Source organism: Ambystoma mexicanum, chromosome 1p (assembly GCF_040938575.1).
Source record: "Ambystoma mexicanum isolate Mex_15411 chromosome 1p, UKY_AmexF1_1, whole genome shotgun sequence".
Lineage (NCBI taxonomy): Eukaryota > Metazoa > Chordata > Amphibia > Caudata > Ambystomatidae > Ambystoma > Ambystoma mexicanum.
The window spans coordinates 1,176,007,103-1,176,027,255 of NC_090921.1; the positions used below are offsets into that span (position 1 = coordinate 1,176,007,103).

The window sequence follows — 20,153 nt, forward strand, 5'->3', positions numbered from 1 at the left end:
GAAAGAACCTAGACCATTTGTCAGCTCCAATGTAAGAGGTTAGCCAATTAGAGCAGCTATCCAAAACCAGTCTTAAAGTGGGCCACATCGACCCTCTGTTTGCACAAAGGTTGGCGATGATCTTATGATGTCTGCCAGATGCTACTTGTATTTAATGATTCAATATTTATTTTTGTGTGAATTGCAAATTGCTTTCTTATTAGTTAAGAATTTCTCGAACGGGTAGTGAAGCTTCCTCAAGTCTTGCACTGCTTTGTTCTTGCATTTTATGTACCAATTTGATGGTTATTATTTGATAGGAGTTTTTTGTGTTTGGTTCTTCCCAAGTTTTGTTATCATGTCTGCTATGATTTTACTACACCACGCTTCTTGTTGTTGATTTAGCAAAACAGACAAAGTGCTAAAGTTGTGTTCCGCGATTGCTTTGGAAAGCATATCGATTTGTTTTTTGCATAGGAAAGTCGACCATCGAATTTACAAAGGACGGTCTATTTCTATAAATCAAAGATTGCGTTCTTTCCTAAACTGGAGGCCCTCAAAGTCAAGTTTAAAAGGAGATTACTAAATGATCACCTAACTTTGGGTCAGTCACATTTACCAAAGTGTATTCCGGTAAGAGGTGCCTTGATACCAGGGGCGTTGCTAGGGGGGGGGGGCTAAGAGGGCCATAGCCGCTGATCTTTTGGTCGTAGCCCCGGATAGAATCTCAGGAGCTACAGCCAAAAGACTAGCTAGCCCCCAGTCCCAACAGTTCTGACATCAGCGTAGCCCCGGGTCTTTTCCAGACCTAGCAACTCCCCTGCGATACTGCAAAATAATCGATACGCAAAGATTTCCTTCCCCATTTCCATGCAAAGGGTGAGGCTAATGAACCAAATTCTAAGAAAAAGATGTCCCATTGCTTGAAGAATTCTCTCTCTCTATTTTTTACCCTGGTTTAGAGATCTTAGGTCATGAATAGGTACTGTGGCATGGGTCCTGTTTGAGGTGTGTGGCAGGTAGCATGCATTGAAGTCACCCCCTTTTAAGATATTATGGCGAGGGTTAATAGAAAATGCAGTTTGAAAAATGCTATTTAATTGATCAGGCATTTCAATTAGGGGTTTCTGAACGGGATTAGAGTACAAAGAAATCGTTAAATATGGATCCATTTCAGCATCCTTAACAATTAGTTCTATTGTCAAAATATTTTCTAGTTCTGCTAGAACCCTGGAGGATATGCCCCAGTTGTTGTTAATGAAGATGGAAACTCCACCAAAGAGTCTTCCAAATAAGCCACCTCTTGCTTAAACACTAAAAGACGTGAAGCCGTTAAAAAAAAATCTGTTGGCGCTGCATAGATTCCTGACACATAATTATTGCATATTTAAGTAACTTTGGGTCTCACCCTAAGTTACTAGGGAAATCAAGACATGGACCCCTTGCTCACTATTCTTGGAGAGGCACAGCTCCACCCTACTGATGAGGTCCAACCAGAACGAAACACGTGTCTGGAGTTGCTGTAGGTACTCTTGTTCAGAGGAGAATTGCCTAGCATTTCAGTGCTGGACTGCCCCAGGCCAGGACAATTACTGATATGTTTGGGATATTTCTTCTCCTAGACCTAGTTGTTCACCGTCGGCTTTATGTTCCAGTATCGTTTTAGTTATTATTGATTGTACATCGCACATCATTCTGTTATTGTTAGTATTATTCAGCTGTATCCATCTAATATCCTCTGAACGGAGGATTCTTAAGGGTGTGATACAGGAACATTTTACGGATAAAGGGGCGATTCAGGCACTTCCTACCATTAATGGCTGTGTCGCTCATCCATCCTAGAAGATTAACAGTGTCAGAGCTGAATTCTAAGTCAGAGATTGGGGAAGGCTTTGTCCTAGCATTCTCAGCTGAGATACAAGGGTCATTGCGTTCAAGAGGGATAGTAACTGTTAAATTTTGTTCAGTTAGGTCAACAGTTAAAGTTGCTGTTGGTTGGGAAAGTGGTATCGATTGCAAGGTGCTTTTGTCAATGTCTTTTTGGAGGATAACCACATTTGTTGCATCAGCCACTTTTTTTTATATTTTCTACAATTGGATAATAAGAAGACAATTGTGATTGTTTGCGCTCTCTAGGCTCGCTGATGTATCCAATGTGCATTAGCTCAGCTTGCTGAACAGTATCCTCCACTTCATCATTGGAACGGTTCTGGAAAGCACATTGACTACACAAATAGTGTTAGGGAAAGAAGTGATTATTTTGAACCCAGCAATCAAAACTGTTACATGTAGAGTGGTGAATCCAGCAACATTTATTGCAGAACCAGTAGGGAAGGAAGACTATGTACATGACTGCGCAACATACACAACAGAGTTCTTTGACAATATTCTCCATGTTAGAGAACATGCTTTTTGAGGGGGGGAGAATTCTATTCATTGACGGCGTCAATGGCTATAGATACATGTTAGTGGTAGTATGTCCCTTTTCCAGATGGATTGAGGCAGGTCCATGCACGCACCCCGATGAGACATATGCTGCCAAATTTCTCCTATGTGAGGTGTTTCCTAGATGGATGGGGTGTGTGCAAAGTCCTGCGGTCTGATAATGGGCTGCCATTTTGTAAATGAGATGTTCGAACAGATAACTGTTCTATTAGGCATAAAGCACACATTTACATCTGCCTATTGCCCACAGGTCAATGGTATTTGTGAGAGACTAAAACAGACTCCTTAAAGAAAAGATAGCCAAGATTAAAATAACTTTGAAGAAGGGATGGCTACATTGCCCACCCCTAGCATTGTGCACACTGAGGAACAAGCCTGGCTAAGATCACCACACGACTCCTCGTGAGTTGGTGACTGGATCATGCATGAGAGTGCCCCATGCTACTCCCACTTGAATAAAAATGGATGCCCATTGTGTAGCGAAAAATCATTAGGAGGTGAGATGATTATTTGACAAACATGACCACTCATGTTTCTTTCATTTCTCAACAGATCATAAATTGGAGGGAAGGGTCAAAGAAGATTGATGAAGACAGCCAAACAATTGATCCTATATACTAGCTAAAGCAACCTACTTTGTATCTAGGGGACCAAGAGCTTGTAAAGAGATTTGCATTCACTTGGAATAAGACCCACTTTGAGCAACCATACCTATACGAGGGGGTCACTCCCACAGCTGTGAAATGCGAATGAAGAAGAGCTTGGCTGCACTCGAATGATGTAAAGCTTTACAAAGGAGAGACCCTTATCCCTCCTGAACCCGCTGACAGTGAAGCAAGGGAAGATCTGCGAATGCAGACAAGATCGGCTACCAAGAGTCAAAACAAAAAACAGATGAAATAAAAATAATTTAAACAGCCAACTACTCCCAAGTTTGAAGGGAGATCAACAAAACTCGGCAGCATTCACAGACATTCCAGTTAGGTTAAAAGAGACATTGCGTTGACCAACAAAGAACACGAAGATTCCACATGGCACTTTATGCTGCCTGTAAAATTACACACATTTCTGTATGCTGTTTTTATATACATACTTCGATCTTATCCAGTTCTAGTGAGACGACATGTTGATGTTGTCACATTTTTGGGAAATCCTAAAAACACTCAGATCATTTGCAGGATCATCATTGCAATATTATTACATATCCTGTTATAAAAGTGACAGAAATTACAGGATGGGAATTTTCCAGTTGATAAAAGACACATTGCTAGCAAGAAGACCAAGAAGACAAGTTCATACGCAGAATGCAGTAAGATGAATGAACTTGTTTGCAATCTTTTCTGAGGCAATATTTTGTACAATGCGCAGTTTGTATTTCCTTATTATAGAATTTCGACAAATGATGTTCTATAATATAGATGGAGTGTTTAACAATGAGACATCTATTTCTATCCCCAACAAAAGCACAAGTGAAATTTTTCCTGATATTTCCAAACAAATTATCCGACTTAAGAGGGATGCTGGGGAAGATCATGAGGATATAAATTCATATCTTGATCATTCGGCCAATTTAAAGAACAACATGCGGTAACAGCACATGAAGGAAGTGGGGAGGAGGAATCAGATGAGAGCTGCTATAGGTGTTCTCTTATCCCTTATGCCATGAGCACCACCAGAACATTCATTGCAAGAGAACTACCTATCCATGACGCAAAGTGTCTCAGCCATGTAGCAGCATGCACCACAAGAGGACAATTTGAAGGAAGATGGGCAACCATACGATGGATGTCAAAAAGAACATTCCCATATGACGATGCTTGCATAAAAATGCAGAATATGGAAAAAGACCCAGGTTGGAAAAGCAAATGCTTCTATACTCATTCCGTGGTATGACTGGGGGACAGATAAGGACTGTTGAACAAAGGAGACTGGGCTTTGCAGACACATGGGAAACACTAGGATTGCAAGGATGCTGGGAGAGACCTCAGATGTCAGTATATGGACCAGTTGCCACCAGTACAGGATGGGAAGAAGGAATGTTTGCACTATTTTTTACTGGTGACATCATCAGTAGGTGTGCACTGCATGCAAATAGTGAATGATGAAAGCCTAAAGGGATGAGCCAAATATTCAAAATTATTAACATGGGTCGAAAATGAAGCAGAACCTGTGTCCATACTATTTTTATTTATTTATTGTGCATTTGTTAGGCGCTGATACAACACGCAAATTGTTTTTCACAGCGCCCACATGGCAACAGGGAGAGAACATCGGATTGAAGAACAATATATACACTGGAGCATAAAGACAAACCTAGTATGCAACAACATAGGTGGGGGGCTAGAGTGAGCAAGGCCTGTGAAGCTGGGGTTTGATTAATAGAAAAATACATTTTATTGCATAAAAAGGGCAGCACCTATGCCAAAACGCTCATTGCAGACTTTTATTAAAAAGGTGACAGTAATCCCCTTTGAACCATGCCAAAATGATGTTTGTGTGATAAACAGAACAGAAGTTATTAAGGAAAAGTTGATTTGGGCCTTCACGTGATTCCGAGAGATTTGAAAGTTGGCGTGAGGGTGAAGGACAAAATTAATTGTATCCCTGCACAGGAAGGGTGTGCCGGCTTCAGATTAGCATAATCTGATTTGCTTTAAAATATAGTTCTTAAAAATATCTCCATACATGTAAATATTTGAAAATGAGGGTACTTGCCGTGTTGATAGATTTTCAGAGTTTAAACATGCCAACCCCACATGTCAGTTTGGGATGACAAAGCATTCTCCTCACTCAGCTTTCCTAACTCACAACCCTCAAATTCTTAACCTATTAGCACAAAAGGGGGAGGTGGGTGGAGAGAACCAACCAATCCATTCTGCAGGAATCATGACAAGTTTTTGATGTATTTTGCCCTATAAGTAGACCAGTTTGCATCAGAATGGGGCTTTTTCACGTTATGCCAGGAGGTAACCTGCTGCTGGACTCTTGCGAGAACCTCCCAAGCAGAGAGGCCCCAAATCTTGCACTGGTGACAAGAACAAGGAGACATAAAAGCTGACTGGGACCCATTGGAGAAGCGAGAGGGGACTATCCTTGACTGACACCATTGCTGTCCCAGGGGTGCCATGATGTTCCCTGGTGCTCACTACAAGGCCTCTCCTGTAAATAAAACTATCCCAAAGCCATAGACCATGTAGGCCCTGCATTTTCAAGTATTGTTCTAGTTAATTTCCCAAAACAAAATACCCTTTTTGTCTGTGTAGATCCTTAGCATATTTAATGAAAGTCAATCAATTAATTACCCTATAGAAATCACGGGATGTGTTTTGTTAGCATTCGAAACTAGCAGGCTACTCCCAGTGTGTTTCGAGCTGGTATAGACAAAGATTTGATTGACTAAGAAAACCCCTGACCTCAGTACAGAAAGGGGGATCCTGAATCCAAAATAATTAATCCCAAAACCCTGGTTCCAAGTAAGTGTGTAGGTTCCAAATGTAATTCCCCATTGATCCCCATCATTTTAAATCAGAAGTATGAAGCCTTGTATTTCCTTTGCATGTGTGGTGGGAAAAAAGAAATTGCCCCTTTGTTCCCATTGTGCTCTGACCCAAACCACAAAACCCTGCCTGTTCTTTTTAGGTGTGGCAAAACGATGTTTCCATTGTTTCTCTTTCCCTCATATTCCATCAGTAGTCATAAGTGCAAAACAATTTTTTTCTCTTGAATCTCTGTTCTAAAGAGTACATTTTTCTATCAGAACCCAAAACGACGTTCCCATTGTGTTCCCACTCTCTGCCACTTGCCTTCAACTCAGAGGGGTCACGTCCAATTGATGTTTGGAGGGTGGGTGCTGCTGTTAGAAAAGGCATTATAACCAAATCAGCAATCACTGTGTGCCTTGGATTGTTCTTTTTCTGTATTGGTGGGTGATTTGAAAAGAAAACTGCAGGAAATTTTGGCTGCATATCTTAATATTTTCTCGGTATTGGCGCCATTACGGAAGTCGTTTTTGTTCTTGTGTTGCCACAGCATTGGTGGTTGATGTTAGTCTGTTTGTCAAAATTGGTTCAAATAAATTAATAAATCTATATTCTTACTACACACCGGCCTTGTTCCTAGTCCATTGTGGCGCTGAGTATTTGTTGGGATTGGGTGTGAGACGGGTTGGAGGCTTTACCAAATTGAACTTTAACAAAATAACATTGCTTTGTTGTGCGCCACCTTGATTGGGGGAAAGGAACTCCCTCAGTCGAGTGTGACCGCATAATAAACCGAGACAAAACGCCATTGTCTTTACATAGTATGCGCTTAACATTTCAGTTTTAAGAACTGAACATGGGGCATTTTAATTCACTTGGCCAGCACAAGTATCAGTTAGCTGACCAAACCTATGTATTCTTCCAAGAGAATTAAAATGCCATACAGAAAAAGTTGTAAACTATTTTCTTTCTGTTCAGGTCTCTTTATTTGAGACACCAAAACATTTTTTGTTTGTTTTTGTATATTACTTTTTAGTTGCATATGGCGCATCCCTGGGAAGGTTAACTGTCATTTTCTTGCTCAAGTATTCTAGTGGCTGCTTTGGGACATGGCATAATGCATGCGCTCAGCATCAAAGGTGTTTTAATTTTAAAATTATTTTTGTTTGCTATTTGTCCCCTTTCCATAAAGGTATTTTGAAAGAGTAGAGTAAGAGTGTACCAGACGGTCCACCTTCGAATGATAACCTTCGATCAGAAAATGACTCATATGGTTAGTCTAGTATTGCTCCCTAGGAATTACAAGTCAGGTGGTACTAACAGAGCACCTGCAATACAGGGCCAGTGGGCCCTCAGACCCGGGTAGGCTGGTCCCACCACAGCGTGCCAGTATGGACATTTTGAAACTGTATTCAGGCAAGGTCTTCCCTAAGAGCAAGTGACAGTAACACCATTTACTTGGACACAAACATCTGTGCTTTCACATTAGAATTCTTCTGTAAAGTACTTGCATTGCAATGTAATGAAACCAGCTTCAATTATATAGCAATTAATTATTCATATTGAGGAGGGGTTTTGTCGCACGACACATCGGTGTAGTTTGGAAGTGACGTGTGCCAGTCGAGGGCAGCGGGGGTGCATTCGGGTGTTTCGCCCTGTGCACCAAGTTGGCTAGAAACTTCCCTGCCCCGTGCTAGTCGGGAGATGGTAGTTCAATCCTGGTCTTAACTTTACATTCTGGTACTTGTAGCTTTTGAGTTCCATTATAAACACAGGACTACGTGACCCAGAATGCAAAGTAACAACCAGGACTTGACTAGTATCCCTTTAATGTATTATGTTGGCATATGTGGTTCTACGCCACTATACGTTTTCACTTAGACACACAATGTAACTGCAAATAGTTATTGTTTAACACACACCTCCAGCTTGTTCTTATGCAGAGTGCTGAGAAAATGTGAAGATTCAGGAGAAAAAAATACTCTTTTTGTGTGTGGCAGACTGGCAGACATCCTGGATATACATCTAGTTTACCAGAAGGTATTTTAATTTGATAAACATTAATTGCCTTGGAGAGCCACAAACTTGCTGCACAACTGATGCTCTTCTGTGGCCATTGAACTGGAAATGCCCCATCACGGTTTCATCCATCAGAAGATTTGCACACCAGAAAGGCTATGCTGGCACATTTAACTAGGTAATTGCCAATCCGGTGACAGGGTGCGGGCAGCAGAGCAGGGTCCTTTTTGAAAATTCTGAGAACAGCGAGGCCCAGATTGGTGGGAATTGGGGGTGAGGCGTGTAGAGGGTGGCTAAAGCCCAATTGGGTTTCTGGACTCAGCTTTGGGGAAGCAGAAAGGGCTCCCACAGCACTGTTGCCAGTGTAAGCTTATTCGTGTGTTTGGTTTCATTTTCATGCAGCACGCGTGCCATGCAAATCTGGGCTGGAACGTCTCTCATTGGCCCATATGATGCCCAAAATAAAAGGTGCAACACATGTTGCAGGCGTTGCACTTGGAGATCCGCTAGTGCGCCCCTGCATGTCAGCCAAAGTTGATGTATGCCGTAGTTTGACATCATTGAACACACATCGTGGGGACAGCTTTAGGCCGTTGCCCACTTTTCCACCCCCGATCAGCGGCGTTCACCGCAGGAGGCTTCCCTTCACATCGGGCAGTAACATGCTTTCTGTCATATGCAACGTCGAAGCCTGATAACATTGTGTATCTTGAATATCAGAGTTTGCATGGTGCATCCTTGGTAGAAAGGCACAGAGGTGTAGGCAGGGTAGGGCCTGAGGGGCAAGGCCCACCCAAAATGTGTAAATGCCCACTCAGCAGTGCTGTGTGGGAATTTACAGATATTTTTGTCAGTGCAGTGGGCCCAACTACATTAGCATCAGGCCCCATTTGCTAGACAATCCTGGCTATGCCTCTGGTGCTTCCCGACTCAACAACCCAATCACCTCTTCAGCCCTTCTTACTCGTCTCACAGCACCTCCCATAAGCGAGGAATGCATCTTTTGTTGGTAGATTTCCTTCATGAGGCTTAGCTAGGACTGCATTCATTTTCAAAGGGCCATAGAAGAGAGCAAAAAAGGAGAAGGCATAATAGTGTGGGAAGTAGGTGGAAGACGAGAGGTCAGGGGGGTTGGCAATAAAAGAAACAGGGCCTGGCCTGGCCAAGAGTTAGAAGTTAGGGAACACAATGAGCGAAGGAGGAGGAAAGATGCCTCAGGCATGTAGCTCTCGGACTCTTCCCCACTGTGCCTGCAGAAAGAGCCTTCCTATTCCTAGCTCTCTCCCGAATGGATACATTTGCCAGGAGAGCCCAGAACTAATTTCAGTTAGCCAGAGGGTAAACAGAGCCCAGTGAGAGGTGCACACCCCTTCATTTCACTAGGCTTCTGGGAGGAAAAAAGGCATCAGTATTCCAGCAAGATCATCGTCAACAAGGCAACCATCACTAGGGGATTACAGGGCATGCTGTGACACTCTCCGGGGCCTGGTTGGCCAGGCTTATGTTGAAGAGCACATATCCTAAGCTACCTGGGTGGCTGCACCATAGAGGCTGCACTGGGCATAGGGCTGTGCCCGTAAGGGCTGTGGTCGCGTTTGGGAGCATTAGGGATGCGTGGAGGACGCAGGGCGCAGACCTCTGCCCGTTTCCGACCAGGATTAGGCCCTCATTCTCAGTGGTGGAGCCAGCCACTCCAAAATTGAGGGTGTTAAAGGCAGAAAGCAGTTCTCTCACCCCCAGGGGGAAGAGTGGGAAATGCTCGTTGCATCAAGAGTCTTTCAAATCTTTTACTTTTGAGAGCTGAGTGTTTACTTTTAGGAATCATGAACAAGCGGCAATAAGAAAGCATAGAGTAGCAGAGGACAGAAGAGTTCCCGGCGCATATCAGTACACCCCAATGACAAAGTCAAAGATTTAACTGACCTGCTTAGCTATTAGTGGTTGACACCTCACAATGACTATCATCTCTCCGTGAAGCAAAACATCCTCTTAATTGAGTTGAAAGATAGATCTAATGTGCCAAAGGAAGGCAACATGGAAATTCAGTTTCCTGCTCTCAGAGGAAGGAGGGTCGACAGCCCAATGGGTTAATGCACCTACTGAAGCCTCCTATGTGTTGCCTGCAGGCGACACATTCAGTTGCTGGTGAGATCCTGATACATGTTTGCTTGCTATGCAGGGGCCGGTGGTCACCTCACAGCACCTCGAGAAGGTGTCCTGTTTGAGTCCCAGGGCAATTATTGTATCAACCATGACCCGTAGATTACACCTCTTCCCCTCGTTTTTTTCCAGTCAATTGGAGCCAGAGAGACAACCTTTTGTATGGGTGTTACCCAGGCCAGAGTGCAGAAAACAAAGGAACAACTGTTAGTAGGAATGCAGGTATTGAAGGGGCATTAGCTGTTGGCTGATCGAGAAGGGCAATGCATACCCATTTTCAATTTAAAAAAATCTTTTTTTAATTAAAAAGAACATGCCCATGAGATTGCAGACATTGGATTATAACTCAGGTCTCCAGCATTCCAAGACCAAGCACTTACCACTTGAGCCACTGGTGGCTGTGCTTCTGAGAGTAGCTTTTGGCCGTATATATCTTTCTCCTGCATGCCCCTGTGAGCATACCCATTTCAGTTGTGAAACATGTTCACTGGAGCCACGGAGGATAGAACATCTGGCCCCCTGCTCCACCAAACACCAGCTAACTCCAGTGGCCTAGAGGTTAAGTGCTTGCATTACAGTGCCAGGGGCCTGAGTTTGAGTCCTGCTTTCGGCACAGAAACGGAATAGTTGGGTAATCAGTTGCGGGGACCCACACTCCTTTTAAAAGATTCACTGGTTATGTAATGAGTTCCCTGGTAAAGGGAGGGTGGAAGAAAGCAGAGAGGCAGGACTGTGGAGGTGGGGAGAGGGAGTAAATAAAGGAGGAGGTGGGGCAGGGCTGGATGAAGGGGTCCCTGTGGAGAGGAGGGGGCTGGGTGAGTGGGGGGGGGGGCAGGACGAGAGAAGCATGGGGATGTAAGATAAAGTGGGCCCTGGGTACTGTGTGAGGGGGAGAATAGGGCCCTAAATAGTGGAGGGGGGGGGGGGGTGTGTGTAAAGTAAAGGAGGGGAGAAAAAGGGTACCCAGTGGAGGATGGAATGGACCCCACGATTGCTGACATTTATTTTCCTCATCCAGCACTACCCTTTAGCCTAATCTGCCTCCTCCTTTATACCCTGCACTTCCTGGCCTCCTCAATGCTTTCTTCCTCCCTTCCTTTACCAGGGAACCTACGCCATGCCCTTCTAGACCTACCCCGACTCAGCCAGCACCACCTCCTCTCCACAAGGACCCCTGCATCTGTCTGCCCCTACCTCTCCCTTTAGCCTGCTCTACCTCCTCCTTTAGCGTGCCCCACCTCTTCCTTTAGCCTGCACTCCCTTACTTCCACTTCTCTACTATGTTCCACAGCAACTCTACAAGGAGATTACCCCACTATTCCGTTTAAGTGCCGAAAGCAGGACTCAAACCCAGGCCCCCAGCGCTGTAACACAAGCACTTAACCTCTAGGCTACTGCAGTTAGCTGGTATTTGGTGGAGTTGGGGGGCCAGAAGTTCTATCCTCATTTTCTTCAGTGAACATGTTTCACAATGCAAATGGGTATGCTCACAGGGGCATGCAGAAGAAAGATGTATACACCCAAAAGCAACACTTAGAAGCACAGCCACCAGTGGCTCAAGTGGTAAGTGCTTGGTCTTGGGATGTTGGAGACCTGAGTTCTAATCCAATGTCTGGAATCTGCTGGGCATGTTTTTTTTTTTAAACATTTTTGTTTTCTTTTCAAAATGGGTATGAATTGCCCTGTGCGATCAGAGAAACAGCTAATGCCCCTTCAATACCTGCATTCCTACTAACAATTGTGCCTTTGTTTTCTGCACTCTGGCCTTGGTAACGCCCATAGAAAAGCTTGCCTCTTTGGCCCCAACTGACTGGAAAAAATGAGGGGAAAAAGTGTAACCTACGGGTCATGGTTGATAAGATATTTGCACAGGGACTCAAACAGGACACCTTCTCGAGGCGCTGTGAGGTGACCCTCAGCCACTGCATAGCAAGCAAACCTGTATCAGCATCTCACCAGCAACTGAATGTGTCGCCTACTGGCTACACATAGGAGGCTGCAGTAGATGCATTAACCCATTGGGCTGTCGATCCTCCTTGCTCTGAGGGCAAGGACTGAATTTCCATGTTGCCTTTGGCACATTAGATCGATCTTTCACCCCAATTCAGAGGATGTTTTGCTTCATGGAGCGATGATACTCATTGTGAGGTGTCAGCCACTAATAGCTAAGCAGGTCAGTTAAATATTTGCCTTTGTCATTGGGGTGTACTGATATGCACAGGGCAGTCTTCTGTCCTCTACTACTGTATGCTTTGTTATTGCTACTTGTTCAAGATTTTTAAATGTAAACACTCTGCTCTCAAAAGTGAAAGACTCTTGCTGTAGCGAGCCTTTCCCACTCTTTGCCCTGGGGGAGAGAGGCACCCAAAGCACAGAGCAATGCCATCTACGCTTGAATCTTTTTTTACCATGCAGCATAGCTTTTTTCCCCTTCTTTCTTTTCAGCAGGCAATGGTATCGGGTATAGCGCAATGCTGATCATTGGGCCGGCTCTCGGCGGATCCGAGATCTGGCACCAGATATGGAGCCGGATCTCGGGATCAGGCCAGAGTCAGCCGCCCAAGCCCATGAACCACGCTGGAATACATAAACAAAACAAGAAAAAAAAAAAAAGAAAAAAAGCACCAAGTGTCAACGTGTTCTCCCAACACAATTCCACCAGTCATCGCTCACAAATTCTATACTGGTGTTGAACGATGCCCTTCAGTTGTACATGTAGCGAGCATTGTGCATTACACACCAGTGCCAAAGCCGGCGGTAAAATGCAATGCTGCCATTGCAGGCGCTTTGTTTTTTTTCGTTTTTTTCTTTAAAGTATTCCAGCATTGCTGCAGGTCCACTACGAGCCCCGCTCCCTCTAGACCATGCCCCCTCGGGCATTGCCCCCCTAAACTTCTCCCCCACCCCGGCCCTTGTTTTGTGGAATCCCCGAACACATACCGTAAAGGCCCGTGTGTTGGGCAACCTCTGGCTCTAAACTCAGGGCGAGCTAGAGCCTGGGTTTCCATCCAAGCCAACTTGAGCCTCGTCTGGCTCTCCAAGAAGCACTTACCTTGCCCTTGTGCTCCTTGACGTCCAGCTGGCCGAAATCCCGAAAGTGCTCAGCCAACACGTAGGCATGGCACCTCAGTCCCTTCGCTGCGTACAGGTGGAGGAGCCTGAGGATTCAAAGACATGGAAAAAGGTGGATCGTTTGGGGAAATTGAGAAAATACTAATCATTAGAGGGACACTGGTGCTGAGATGCAAACTGACGACCAAGCTTCTCTCCACCCCAGCAAGCTGACCCACATACAGAATGCGCCCCCCCAGTCAACTAACGGGTCCCCATTCCTAGCACTCTTTCCTTGTCCTAGCATAGTCAAGTCAGCCAACCCCATCCTTGCCCAGAACCAGATTACTTCCCCAAGAGTCAGCGTGTTCTCCCAACACAATTCCACCAGTCATCGCATGAATCACCAATTCTATACTGCTATTGAACGATCCTTACACACAGAGAGAGCAGAACAATGGCAACTCTTCCACCGGGAACTTCATGCTATTGCTAAATGGCATTGACCACTGATCTCAGCTGCACACGTATAACCTGATTTCAATGGCTTTACACAGTGAGTGGCAGCACATCCCACTAACCCACCTGCAATGTTCCCTGCGCTGCTAAACATGATTAAGGGGAACACGGTCGGGGAGGGATTGTGTCCTTGGCTGGCCTGAAGGCAAGGCACCTCTTGATTTTTCAGGGAGATTCCTTCTGCCTGGCCTGCGATTGGACTAGCACCGCTCTGAGTGAGGGAGGGATTGCTACAGCTGAGGTCACTGGGTTTGGCCTCAGCGTACTAAGTACAGGTGTCAGCACAACCCCCAAAAACGTTAACCACCATGAATATATGTGACATACACCCATTATTTACTTATGATTTATTAAACGTGCTAATAATACGCCTGGAGGCCAATCCAGTAGACTCCCTGGCTTTGGAGAGCTTGTGTGCTGCGTTAGCATTGCATACTTAGGCACAGGTTAATAGACTGTGCTGGTGGCGCCTGGTTAATCTCCTTTAGGGCATCAGGGAAACTGTGAAGATGGTGGGATAGTAAGAAGGCGACTAGTATAAGGAGGGAGTAGGACGGATGTGGCAAGAGGAGGGCAGCCAGAGTCCAAAGCGGACACCGGTGGCTTCTTGGTTTGGCTTTCTTCAGGAAAAATGAGCTGCAGTGCCAGGGTGTGTCCAGGACTTGGCTACAGTAAAGAGTTAGGCCAGGATGCCAGATTGGTTCTTTTTCTGCAGAGGCATTGCTATGGGGTATTTGAGGGGGCTGCAGGAGCTATACCCCTGGGTCTTCTGGTTGTAGCCCTGGATAGAAGCTCAGGGGCTGCAACCAAAAGGCTGGCCAACCCCGAGTCCCGACATTAGCGTAGCCCCGGATCTTTTCCAGAACTGGCAACACCCCTGTTTGTCAGTCTTTCTTTCTTAGCTGGGTTGAGGTATTGGAAAAGCTTGCTGGATAATGTTGGGGCAAAGAATATTGCTCTCAGCCCCTGTTAAGGTGATCTGGCAATAAAGCCTGCAGTTAGGCTAGGGGTTCTGTAAGCAAATCCATTTTCTCAGGTTTCCTGAAGAGCCAGTGGTCGGGATCTGCACACAGGGCAGTAAGAGTGTTCCAGAGCCTGAGGTCTTGTGCACCAAAGGAGATGCCATATGTCTTACCAGCCTGAACATTTGTTATAGGTTGCATGTGGTTTGGCCGACCGAAGGTGCCTAGTGAGAGATAGTCACTAAACACAATTCAACAGACATGCACGTCCGTCATCAAATTAACATCAATATTAACTTTAATGAACTTTGGGCGGGGACACAAATTGGGTCAGGCACCTATACAAAATGCTCCACGGTCACAGATGACAATTTGTTCCTTTGATAATAGACTATTTGGGGGAGTACCCAAGAGGGAGTGGTTGGCACAATGTGTTGCAAACAGTGTATTTTAAAGAATATTTGTTTTGCAAAACAGGCCAAAACTACCAACTGCACAGTGAGGTAGCCAGACAAGCTAGCCCATTTTGGCCACACAAAATTGCATACTTTTACCCACAAATTTGGCCTGAGCATTTTCAGCCTGCACTTCAGACAATGCCTTTTTTGCCCAATAGGCCAGTGTGAGCCGGACTGTGGGTGATCCTGGAAAAAACACTCCGATCCAGAGCATCCAACCCCATAGCACCCCGTGCCCTCTTTGTAAGCTTGACTGGGGTAGTCTAATTTTCATTTCCAAACACTCTCACCCAGTCAACCCGCGAGCTATCCTTGCCTGGTGCAGTGTCAGACGTCTTCTAATCTTTCATGGAAGCATCCCATTTATCAGACGTCTTTCAGGCAGTTCTACTTCCTGCCACTGATCATTTACCACCGCACAAATCCATGTGCATCCCTGGGGCAGCCATGAGGTTTCACGCACAGCACCTCTGATACAGCACTGTTCCTCCACTCTAATCCCCCTTGGCACAGTTTTATTCCTTTGTTTAACCTCCCTGGTTCAGATAGCCCATCATCTTCTCTACTGGTACAGTGGCAAGCACAGTCTGAACATTATGCTGGTCCACTCACATAACCCACCACGTATGGCAGAACAGTGAAGAGTGCCTCACCCAACTCCCCATCTCACATCGCAGCAGGGATAGACCCTAAAGCTCCGGGATTTAGACACAGTGGCATAAACTGTGGAGCAGTGATGGCCGCTAAGGCCCTTATGTTGTCCAAAGACTACTGACACATTGTAATTAGTGTTGGCAATAAAAGGCAGTGGTTTTTATTGCACTATTACATATATAATAATAACATATTAATATATATAACATATTGTATTCATAAAATTAGCATAAAGAACATGAAAAAAGTGCTTTTGGGCACGATGGCCAGTGGGTGTCCCCCTGGCCCGTGCCACCTTCATATCCCACGACTGAGACAACGTGTGTTGCCCTGTCCTTCTTTTGTGCCTGTCTACCATTCCTTCTCCTCCTTTTTCCGGGTGGGTGGGTTGGGTGAAAAACCATGAGTCTTCTGCATTCGCAGAATAGCTCCTTTACGCTCCGTTCGGAGTGCTGTGCGAATTCGAGACCCTTGCTGACAGGGTCTCCTCTTATTCGCTTTTTGGGGTCTCAGGCCATTCGTTTGGTGGTGGGCTTGCAGCCCTGTCGGCTGGCTGGCGCCGACAAATTCCGCATATGTGTGTGTGTCACCTCTTCCCATGGAGGCCCAGCTTCCTTTTCTTTCTTGTTCCTGGCTATTCACACATGGGCCCTTTTAAATCCATGCTGTGAGATCCTACCTTGCCCTTTCGCTCCTCAAATGGTTCTCCCTTTGTAGCGTGGCTGAGGAAAAGAGGGGGAAGGCAGGTGAGAAGGGAGTTTGGCGGGAAGGGGGTGACAGGCGTGGTTGTGTTTTGCACCTATTGTGCTTTTGCTAATATTGTACAGCTTCTTGGCCGCTGTACCCGCCTAATGTGTCCCTGCAGCCCCCGCTTATGAGCCTGTGCCCTCTAGTTCCATATGATGCCCTCATTTCGCATCGCTGGCCCATTTTGACGGCTCACCCACATTACTACGCCAACAATCCATTTTTTATACATTGTAATAAAGTGCATGCTTTGCGATATACATTACTGTTTTGTGAGTGGTAATACAATACTTTCCCCAATCAGTGAACCCTGATTAGGTTATAAACAATAGGGCGAGTGCGAGTTGCCAGATACAGATGCATTGCACCCCACCCTTTGATACAGGAAAATAATCTGTTCTTAAATCTCCCAGTTTAAACCCATTCCCATTCCACAAACCCCCCTTTTACAGTTCCATTCCGTCATCTCTTAACTCCAGCAGCACAGGTGCCCCAGCTCTTGGCTGCCCTGACACTGGGCATGAGCTCCTACTGAGAGTTGCTCTAGTACAGCCCCACTCCACTGTCCTCGGAGCCTCCTGCGCCCAGTGCAGTCACGTGATCCCAGTCTCGGGTCGTCTGATACAGTCCCATGCCCCTGGTATAAGGGAATGCCCTCCACACCCCCCATGCCCCAGTGTGCGCTGTTCTGATAAAAGCTAATGCCCACTGACTGTTCCTCTGTTATGACTGAGCCGATACCCCCTTTCTGAGCTCGGCTGTGTGAGCGCATCTGGTACAACACCATTCCCCCTGCCCAAGCGCCTCTGGTACAAGGGAATGACCCTGTCTGAATTGTGTGCTTCCATGGTACTTTCATACTCCACTGCTCTTTGAGGTTTACTTCAACAAACACTGTACTCCCCCCTGAGATCGCCTGATGGAGCACAAACTCACTTAAGTGTGCACCGGGCGCCTGAAAAAATTCCTAAAGCATATGCCTCACTCGCGCACTCAGTCATGTGGACTCACGTGTCACCGTCCTCATCTTGGTGCAGAAGTTGCGTCACCTCCAGGATTCGGATCTCAGCCCTCGCTTGCTCCAAGGCTACAGGATTCATCTCCGGGATGAGGGGCCCAGGCAGAGTTAGGAAAGTCCCAGGCCCCTGTCCTGAACAGGAGCCACTAGAGCCATGATCCTGCCATAAGGGAACAGATGCTCCAGGATCTCCAAGCATGGCATGCACGAGAGGGCCAGTGGCCAAAGCTGGGTTCTGGGGGCAAAAAGTGTTACGATTAGTCACAGTTAATTTCATAACAGTGGAAACGAAAGTCCCAAAACGTGTCTGGCGAGAGCGGTCATACGAGTGCCGGCAGCTTTCAAATGTTACTGTGTTCCTGCAGAAACATTTATTTGCACAAATTAAGCCACACTTTAAAGCTGCTAGTTTCAGGAAAGGCTTCCATCACTGCACTGCCTTACAAAAATGAAACGCACACATCAGCCCACTCCCCATGGATGCAAGCGAACATATAACAACGTTATGTGCGCTTTCACATCCAAGGGGAGGGGGGCTGATGTGCACACATGCTTTTTGTTAGGCAGAGAGGCGAGGGAAGCCTTTTCGGAAACTAGCAGTGTAAAAGGGTAGTGCATGTTAGCTCAAAATATATAACTATGCAAGGAGTGTGTATGAATGTGTGTGTGTGAATGTGAAGGAGTGTATGATGTATGGGAGGCTGGGTGCGCATGTAAATGAGCGAGTGTTTAGTCAACCGGATGTTTAAGTGAGTGAATGTGTAATTGTGAGTGTATATTATATATATGTATATCCCAAAAAGTGCCCTTCGTATGAGTTGAGCAACTTAACCATAACTACACAGCTGCTATCGCCGTCTGTGTAATATATGTGTTTGCTTATGTGTAATGCTGGACCATCGAGCTGATTCTGGCGGCTAGAGGGTGGGAGGTAAGGAGGTGTACGGGGACAGGATATATAGGCGCCCCATTAGACAACCCTTGGGGTAGAACAGAGGGGGCGGAGCCACTAAGTATTCCCTGCCCCATTCCTAACGTGGCCCCGCCCATAACAAGTTAGCTCCACCACCTGAAAAGTAGGTATCGCTGCACTCCTAGTTGCGGGGATACTGAGGAGGTATCTCTGTAATTAATTATTTCTGGTCAGTGGTGGCTGTTCTTTTTTTCATTTAAAGTGTGTTAATGTTTCACCCTAATTAGTTAGTGTGATCCAGCATAGCAAGAGAACCCGAAACAATGTTGAGTGGATCGAGTGCAGGGGCTATAGAAAATGTTTACAATATTGGGTTGAAATAGTGCATTTAACACAGTCATTTTTGGAAGAAAAAAAAAATCTGTAAAAACCATAACATTTATAATTGATTGTGTAGGGAAGGGGTAAACATTTCAAGCTACTCGCTAGGCATGAAAAATGTCTCTCATCACCTCAGTTCTCCACATACACACAGCAAAACATGTCCTACTCGCCAAGAGTTAATTTTCACTAGCCAATGGATACCGGAGAGTGCACATTTTGGGGCCTGCTGTAGCAAAACATAAAAATATATAATTGAATAAATGTAAGGTCACTCACAGTACACATGCTTATTGTAAACATGTTCCCGATGCCTGTGCCCTCAATCTATGCCAGCATTGCCACTGTAATACACTTTCATAATGGTGCCCACAACACATGTCCGCACTGCCACTGTACATCATATATTCATGATGCCGATTTTATGATGCATGCCAACCATGCCCTGGAAAACCTTTTCATGCTGCCTGTGCCCACATGTGACAGTATTGCTGCTGTCATGATGGTACCCACAATTCATGACAGCACTGCTGCTGTAAAACACCTCGCCATGACGTCTGTGCCTACAATATATGTCAGCACTGCCCTGTAAAACACTCTCATTCAAAATACTGCTCTTATTTGTCCATCAAGATAACTAAAGTGGACAGGGCCAAAGTTCACATAAGGAACAAGTTGCTTACCTGTAACTGGTGTTCTCCAGCATGGGTCTGGCATGTAGTCACATTTTCATGAATATTCCCCATCGTCAGGCTGGGAATCCTCAGTAAGAAAGAAAAGCAGTATTGTTTTAAAAGCTTGAATACTTTCACCTATTAGCCAGTCACTGAAGACCGGGTCATATTGCACAGTAGATGGATGGGGGTTGTCCATCTGAGTCCCGCTCCCGGTTGTCTCCCTGAGTCCCGCTCCCGGTGGCCATCTTCAGTTTAGAAGCATGCGAGGTGCCAGTATGAAACCAGAAGAACCACTGCAGGGACGGAGGGAGGGTTTGCATGTGAATCCATACCAGACCCATGCTGGAGACCAACAGTTACAAGTAAGTAACTTGTTCCTTGTCCAGCATTGGATCTGGCATAGATTCAACATGCTCATGAATATGATTATACAGCAGTAACACATACACAACCACGGGAGGTGGCAAGGCTCAACTGAAGTGCAACACTTACCCCTGGAACCGACTCACCTCAAGCAGACAGGTTGCGCAGCACTGTCAGGCCGACTCTGGACTCCTCCCTGGAATCCCTCTCGGCACAGTAGAAAAATCGCAAAGGTGTGTGTCGACCTTCAATGTCCAGCAGGGGAACCCCATAGAGAAATGCCATTTTAGCAGCACTAGCTCTGGGGGAGTGGGTTCTCGGCTGGCCT

The 20,153-nt window shown here is 45.7% G+C and overlaps 1 protein-coding gene across 1 annotated transcript in view; it reads right to left on the bottom strand.

Moving 5' to 3' along the window:
* The window catches only part of NFKBID (NFKB inhibitor delta), a 66,264-nt gene extending 46,733 nt beyond the window's left edge, over positions 1-19,531 (bottom strand). The window contains exons 1-3 of the mRNA XM_069641077.1: positions 19,469-19,531; positions 17,485-17,726; positions 13,135-13,240 (exon numbers count right to left, since the gene is read on the bottom strand). Of these exons, the coding sequence (XP_069497178.1) occupies positions 13,135-13,240; positions 17,485-17,726; positions 19,469-19,531 (411 nt within the window). The remainder of the gene's footprint in view (positions 1-13,134; positions 13,241-17,484; positions 17,727-19,468) is intronic.
* Between the last annotated feature and the right edge of the window lie 622 nt (positions 19,532-20,153).